This window comes from Stegastes partitus, unplaced genomic scaffold (genome assembly GCF_000690725.1).
Source record: "Stegastes partitus isolate 25-593 unplaced genomic scaffold, Stegastes_partitus-1.0.2 Scaffold80, whole genome shotgun sequence".
NCBI classification, from domain to species: Eukaryota; Metazoa; Chordata; class Actinopteri; family Pomacentridae; genus Stegastes; species Stegastes partitus.
This window is the reverse complement of record NW_007577811.1, coordinates 699,855-707,946: the sequence shown is the minus strand read 5'-3', so window position 1 is coordinate 707,946 and position 8,092 is coordinate 699,855. Positions and strand designations below refer to the sequence as shown.

The window sequence follows — 8,092 nt, the reverse complement described above, 5'->3', positions numbered from 1 at the left end:
AGGTCAATAAAGACAATTTTTTCGACAGGTCAGTAGGACTTTTTTGTTTATTTTCCTGGCCAATGCGGGGGGCTGGAATATATCACAGCTGACTCAGGGCGAAGTCAGGGGACACCCTGGACAGGTCACCAGTCTATCACAGGGCTACACTTAGAGACAGACAATCAAGCACACTCACATTCACACAGGGAGGCTGACTCAGGTGGTAGAGCGGTTGTGCTCTGATGGTAAGGGTGGCGGTTCGATCCCCTGCCCCTCCACAGTCGAAGTGTCCTTGGGCAAGACACTGAACCCGAAGCTGCTCCCAAAGAGGCTAGTGCCTTGCATGGCAGCTCTGTTGCCATTGGTGTATGAATGTGTGTGTGTGCAGTCCATTTGCCATCACCTATAGACAATTTAGAATCACCAATTAACCTCAACATGTTTTTGGACTGTGTGGGAGGAAGACGGAGAACCCGGAGAGAACCCATGCTGCACGGGGAGAACATGCAAACTCCACACAGGAAGATCCCAGGTGACGCGAACCGATGACCTTCTTGCTGTGAGGCAACAGTGCTAACCACCGAGCCACCTTGCATCTGAAAATAATTCTATAATTCATTTAATACAAGGCAACAAAAGTTTAGTGACATGAAGTTGAGAAAACCAGTGATGCTTAAAACAAATGTTTGGTATGAAGAGACTGCACAAGGAGATTCTGTGTCATCCACACCTTTACAATCCATCAATAAAAGGGTTTTAATTAAGGTATACCTTGCTGGACTTTGGAAGAGCTTTGTTAATTCATGTTTTCATTGACAGAGTCTAAACAAAGTAGGAGATCCTCTTTCCCCAGAAATCCTATAAAAAACATGAAGTGGAAACAAGGGTCTATGCAATGTAAATTTCTTCATCACCCCCGCTGTGGCTGCCCTTGTGCAATTCAAAATTTGCATCCATGGAACATATAGACATTAATCTACAAAGCCTATGATTAGAACTGTGTGTGTCCACTCTTTGTTTTCAAAGGTCTGCAGTGATCTATGTGCACTGACCCAAAAGTACAAATTGGCCAAGACAAAGCAGAAGTAGAGGCTTACAAGAAGGTCCCTTGCGGAAGCACCAATCTTATCAAAACGCAAAACTAAATTGCTTGAGCACCTCTCTAAACAACTAAACAGTTTTGATCATCATAATTGATTCTTGCCTGGAATTCAGTTGTACTTCTTTCCACACATTTCCGACCCCCCCGCCAACCCCCTTGGCTCGCCTCCACAGAGCTTGAAGCAAAGCCACAACATTTGGAGTGCCACGTATCACAGTGAGACACATAAGAATTAAACCACCATAGCCTCAGATAAACACTCTGGTGGTCAGTGCACTTCATATTTCAGTCGCTACAGTGCTGTTCTGCTCAGATGGGAAAGCAGCACACAGCTGTGAGCATACACCCAATATTTTTAAATAAGTCATGAGTACTTAAACACTATTTAAGTAAATATCCAGTGAAGATATAAGATCGGATGTTAATAAATGGAGATAAATAAAACGTTTATTTCACAGTTAGGATTTTATTCCATGTTGGATAACTAGAGCAATCTTCGAAGTCAAGGGGATCAGTTTGCATTCAGAAGTCTTGTGTTTTCTCAGCTGGTGCACAGCAGAGACAGCTCCTGGCTGTGGCACATACACAGAGCTGAGCGCTGTCTCCCAACAAAAATCATCTTGGTCTTTATTCTGTTAATACATTATTGAAAGCTATTTTTGCACCTACACTCTAAGAACAAAGGTATTGCTGCTGTCATTTTCAACGTCACAGAACAGAAAGGATATTTTGGGAATCTTTTTTTCTTCTTTTTCATTCTCCCTGAAGTTCTCGAAGACTTGACTCCCCGCAAGCAATTTTTGTCTTAGCATCTGCTTGTGCTGTGTGTCGAGAGGCTTTTGTTGTCATGCTTCTTAAAACAGGCAGTCATAGTTTTGGAATACACCAATTCTGCTGGCTATTCTGCACCAAAGCTTTTTATTTATTATAAGGCTGTCAAAGATTAAAGTTTAGGATTTTCAGTCATGAGTTGTGTTTATTTCCCATGTATTTCTTAGTTTGATCTTTAGTATTTTGAAGTGGACCTGACTACAGTTTCAAGTTTTCCTGTTGTATGGCCTTCCTCCTTGTTCATACAGCACTGGCAAACATGTAAGTAAGTTCAAATTACATGGCCAAGTTGTCACACTTTTCCTCTTTTTCTCTATTCCTAAACCCTACAAGACTGCAAATGCCCTGCAGAATCACTGAGATGTTACACTATCACTGTGCAAATCTGGATTATAGGTTACACATTCTCAGAGCCCTGCAGACTAGCCAAGGGAGAACCCAAGTCCCCATCTGAATTGTGTGTGTGTGTGTGTGTGTGTGTGTGTGTGTGTGTGTGTGGAGAGCAGAGAGTAAGACTAAGGGATGGTAACTACACACAACATCCAAGGCCTTCCTGAGTCAATCACAAAACTAAAACTCTCCCGATGCAATTTCTGTGCTTTTGTCTTTGTAGCAAATAGATTTAGCCTCAACCCTGGAAGATGATTAAATAAACAATTATGTCGATCAGTTTACGGTGGGGCTAGGCTGAAGCCGTCAGCAAATTTCTCTCTGGGCTTGACAGGGTTTTAAAGGCTTGCTAGAGTTGCATGGTTGTCTGTCACTCTGTGTTGGCGGCGCTGTGATGTACTGGCGATACTCAGAAAGGTCACAAGTAGTAAGTACAAATTCAAGTACAAAACCCAAAGCAGTGACCAGCCCCTGATTGTATTTTCCTCACTGCTCCCCAAGTTGTGAATTCTCAAACAACACGTTATGTATTCCAAGATCCCTTCTGCAGCTGCTACTGTGCTCAAGCAAGGGCTTTGGGCTTTGGTTTATGTAATGATGCAAAGCAACCCACATACAGTACAGCTGAGTTGCTGCATGGCCAGCACTGTGGCGAGCTGAAACAGAATCATTACAAATACTTTCACTTACTGAATTGGCTGCTGGATGTAAGACTGTATTTAATGGCTCAGTGCAAAGGACTCAAGAGAAAAAGCCCAGCATTTGAAGGCTAGAATCATGTCCCGCTATCAAACATTTTTAAGGACAATAACATTTCTCTTATATAGACAATGATTAAATTGCATAAAAAATGATGAGCCTCTCTATTGCAGGACATATTGAATATTACCACATACACAAGCTGACCACAAGTTACTAATGACGTGCCTGAAGGCACCTTTCACATTTAAGGGAAGAGCGACCACCTGCCAATGGTCTGTCCCATTAACCTTGTGCACAAAATGCTGACAGAGAGAAAATTCTTCTGACTTTGTGTGGAATACCATCAGCAGTGACATTAAATCCTGTTGTACAATGGTCAAAGGTCATCTGAGGTCACAATGACATTTTGTTCTCATTAAAATGTTCATAGCTGCCATGAAACAGACATTCAGAGCAACACTTAGTTTCTGTCAAAATTAGGTGGTCGTTCATATCCTTCAGATACCCATTACAGAAATACAAAGCAAGAGCTCCACATGGTGCATCACTCAACATGAAAGAACTATATTTAGGAGTTTGGGAACACATTATTACAAGTAAGCCAACCTTGAGCTTAGAATTTTTTTAATGAAAGAAAGTAAAAAACAATATTGCAAAAATACTTCTTGTAAAAAGTGCATTTATGAAGACTCTTCACCAACATGCCTTGCCTCGGTTTCACTTGCTTCCCAATAGCATGGCAGCCTTTTTCTTTTTAAGACAATTTGATGTTTTGTTCTCAAGTCCACTTTCCATTAGTTATGCGTTCAGCGGTGTACTTAAGTGTTTGGTCTGCAAAAAGAAAAACAATACACAAATTACAAAAAGACTGACAGTACAGCACTTTAATTTCAGACCTTTCAGACTAACAAAACAACTCAGACGGTGCCAAAACAACAAAAAAAGCCATGAAATACTGTACAAGTATGACATTATATGGACTGGTGAATCTCACTATTTCTAATTAATTATTATTTCTAAAAAATTAACAACAATAATTTCACACTTTCTTAAGTGGCTTTCAAGAACATAAATAACTACAGTTTAAAAATGATGTGTTAAAATAAATTAGATACTACAATGAGTTGTCAATAAAAACTCGGCTAAAAGAGTAATCTAAAATCTTGACATTTAGTATTTAATAGCAGTAAATTAACACGTTATAAATGGTTTATAGAAAGACTGTTGACAAATGTTGTGATATACAGTATTTGTCAACAATGACACCTTTTCCTATTAAGACATATTTTACATTATAACTGTTTCACAGCATAATAGCAGCCTCAACTTGTCATAGTTATGATTATATATATATATTTTTCTACTTCATACTTTGTTGTAGTCCATTATAAACAGGCATACAATGGAGTGTTCATATACTCATCATAAACATTAATTGGGAGTCATAAAAGCACAAGCAGGTTTCCTTTAACAAAAAATGTCAAAACTTCCATCTCAAACCACAAAGCTATGCTTATTCAAAAGCTAATTTACAAATGTCAAATGGAGCTTAGTGTAGTTCTATAAACAAACTAAATCAAAGTTTGATGCTACTTTGATGCTACAGTGTGTTCCCATACAACCACTCACAGTCACTAGTCCGTCAACAAAATCTGGAATTTTCTTCACAAAACAGGCTTTTTGGCTAATAGTGACACAGTTATTTGTATTATTCTAGTCTACCAATCTTTTTCGTAAATGGTCAGTAGATTCACAAAATACTGAAAATACCCATCGCAACTTTCAAAAGCGGAAAGTCATTGTTTAAAAATACTGATGAAAATGAAATAGTTGCTAATTAATTTTCACAAGTAATTTCTAATGACAACACCTCCAGAACTAACTCTGTAACTACAATTACTGCCTTGTGCCTCCACAAACTGAACCTGTGAAGCTCCAGTTTTCATCCATGTCTGTTAAGGCTTATATAGTATATGTAGCCAAGACTTTGATGGGATTTATTTGGTTGGCATCACTACAGTTACCAAATAAATATTCAACCAAATGTGAGGTATGGGCACAATCTCTCTTTCTGTTTCTGCGATATGGTGTTGCACAAAGGCCAGAAAAGAGTTCTTGCTGAGCATTAAAATGTATGTGATGTTAATCTTTGACATTTGGATATAAAGTGCTGTTACTTCATAACTTTTGTCCAACTAGATATTTGTGTGAAACATTGTCTTTATTAGCGCATGGATTCTACAGCTATGGCCAAAAACTAAGAGTCCAAATGCTGGCCAAAGCTGCTTTAGGCATGGAGACGTAAAAATGGACACCTACTTACTTGGACAAAGGACTTTTGCAAGTGATGCCTTCACTTCCCAAAGCTCAGGGTTCTCCTCAAGATCTTTACTGGCTTGGAAGCTTGTGAAGTGCAGCGCAGGCCACCAGTCTTTTCTTGCAGCCATCTTTTCACAGACAACATTCTCCCAGTCTTCTCTGTTTTACACACAAATGTATTGAGTGACAGGCTTCAACATAAGGTAGTGATGAACAAAAAAAAACTGCAGTCTGTTGAAAATTAAATAAAAATGTAAAATATCTGTATTTACTGTATCTGCAGTTTCTGAATAATGGCCTTTAAACATTTCCAGATATCCATATTGGTCCTCCAGCAGGTGAAGTCCAGCATTTCCAGAATGACTCCAAAAGCTTTCTCAATGTCTTTTTTGTTCTCTAACAAAGCAAATAAATGATGCATATTATGGCAGAGAAAGGGTTTTCTGGAGACATGGCTATAACAATAGAGAATATATATGAACTAAAAAATTAAGACATCTTGTCCAAAACCTATAAAAAATATTTTATGTTGAAACAATATGATTCCTGATGTTTCCTGTTTAGTACTGTCAAAACAGAGATCACTCAGCTGAAAGAAAAACATAAACCTATTCTACACTATTCATTCATTCTCATTCTACAATTATTAATCATACAGTGGGCTAATCTTTTTTATTTATTTTTATTTAATGCAGGATTAAAGCTGTTTTTACCTGAGTCAAGTAGGAAGGCACTGTAGTCCAACATCAACTCATGGCTTGGCACTAATGCATGGAGAATCTACAGCATAAAGTGAAGTTTTATGAGTGCATTAGATACAGCATGTGTTTCATCGTGTGTTTTTTGTGTGCTAAACTGTAAATCTATTAGCAGTCAAGCACAATTTGTAGTTTAACTGATGTAATATCCCAATTGCTATAAAGTTTAACAGGGCTCATTCCAATGTCATATCTCTTTAGGATATGTAATACACACAACTAAAACATGAAATCAATTAAATATAAAATAAATATGTGAAATACAATTTAATGTGCCAGTTTTATGACACTTTAAAGCAATAACTCAATGCCATACTTGTTCAGTGCTAGTAACATGCAGTTGTACCTTTAACACTCTGATCAATTTCTTCTCCGAAGCATTGTGACGCTTTAAGTACTGGTACAGATAGACATGTGCATTGGGATTGGGCGGAAAACTGTTGTCATATGCGTATTCATTCAGGATTTTCAGAGCCTCCTCATGATCCTCATAGAACTCCAGCATCTGCCAAAATAAACAATAGTTACACAACAAGCAGCAATATTTTCCTGCACTGCACAACACCTAGCCTAAAAAGAGGGCTATATTTGAAAACAGGAAAGATGAAAAGGTTATTTCTTTATGCAAGTGCATGAAACAAAGACTGGTGAATCAAACTGTATGACAAGTGTGTCTTTTTCAGCAGCCATTGATTATATTCAAGTATTCTGCTGATCACTTTCTCAATTAATCATTTGTCTCCAAAACATCAGAAAATTAGTTCCCTGAAGTTCCCAGAACCCAAAGAGATTTCTTCAAATGTCCCATTTCATCAGATTAACAGTCCAAGACACTATGACATTATGTTCACACTGAAAAAAACTATTTAACAAAAAAATATTTACATTTTAGGAATTTTGACATTGTTTTACTTCAAAATGACTCATTAATTATCAAAATCTGTTGCAGGCTAATTATTTGTCAATCAACTAACTGATTACCAATCTGACTGTTGCAGCTTTAAATATAGTTGTTTTTTTTTTTTGTTGTTTTTTTTTTTTTAATTGAAGTGTTAAAGAATGAGTGCTTACATCAACATAACTCAGTATAAAGGGATCCCAGACCCCTGGATTTTTCAAAGTCTCCTTTAGATTCACAGAAGCTTGTCTGAAGTTGTTTTGCATGCCTTGGTTGTCATCAGAGTCAAAATGATCTAAAGAGAGGAAGCCAAATATTACATAATGAGATACAGTTTACATCTGATTTGAAACAAATGATATAGAGTTTCTTTAACAGTATGAGTGTACACACAAATATATTTTTCACAAACAGCTCGGGTTGTTCTGTTATGCATGCAGTTACTCTGTCTGACCTGCAGGTGGGACTGTGACACCACACAAGCAGCTGTCCATCCAACTAGCACAAGTGAATAATAGATGCATTGGGGTGTTGAGCTGTGTATCGCCTTACTATTGGAGCTTGTCAACTTTTTGTCACACCAGATGGCATAATCCAGCAAGCTCCTGTATGCCTGGATCAGTTTTGTCCTCTGATGCTGAGCTGCTGACTCCTTCCCATGCCTCCAACTTTCAGCTGCAGACAGCTGCAACTTTGCATCTTCAGTCCGACCATGTAGCAGCAGGTGGAAAGCATGTTCCAGACATATCTTGTAACACACAAAGTGAACAAGCCTCATAAAAAAGTAAACATAAAAACTTTGCCCTGCTGTCAGTTTTATTTTTAGCAAACATACCATTAAATGATGTCTGACTCCTGAATGTTTCATTCGTTCATAGACATTGTTGTAATCGTCCATTGTTGAGTTGGGATGATGATGAAGGATCTCAGTGGTGATTCTCCAAATAATCTGGAGAGGGAATTGCAAAGACAGGATGAAACCTTAGAACAGTATATTAAACTTGCAAACAATGCATCCTTAAATTGTTAGCATAACTCGCCTTTCTGTCTTTTAAACCATTTTGTAACATTTTCTTTTTACAGTCAGGAAAGTCTTCATACTGTTGTGTC

At 37.9% G+C, this 8,092-nt stretch overlaps 1 protein-coding gene across 1 annotated transcript in view; it reads right to left on the bottom strand.

Moving 5' to 3' along the window:
• Positions 1-3,035: 3,035 nt before the first annotated feature.
• Positions 3,036-8,092, bottom strand: part of taf1a (TATA box binding protein (TBP)-associated factor, RNA polymerase I, A) — a 14,804-nt gene continuing 9,747 nt past the window's right edge. Inside the window, exons 3-11 of the mRNA XM_008276779.1 lie at positions 8,064-8,082; positions 7,818-7,931; positions 7,535-7,730; positions 7,156-7,277; positions 6,431-6,589; positions 6,040-6,106; positions 5,599-5,722; positions 5,331-5,485; positions 3,036-3,838 (exon numbers count right to left, since the gene is read on the bottom strand). Coding sequence (XP_008275001.1) covers positions 3,786-3,838; positions 5,331-5,485; positions 5,599-5,722; positions 6,040-6,106; positions 6,431-6,589; positions 7,156-7,277; positions 7,535-7,730; positions 7,818-7,931; positions 8,064-8,082 — 1,009 coding nt within the window. The 3' untranslated portion in view covers positions 3,036-3,785. The remainder of the gene's footprint in view (positions 3,839-5,330; positions 5,486-5,598; positions 5,723-6,039; positions 6,107-6,430; positions 6,590-7,155; positions 7,278-7,534; positions 7,731-7,817; positions 7,932-8,063; positions 8,083-8,092) is intronic.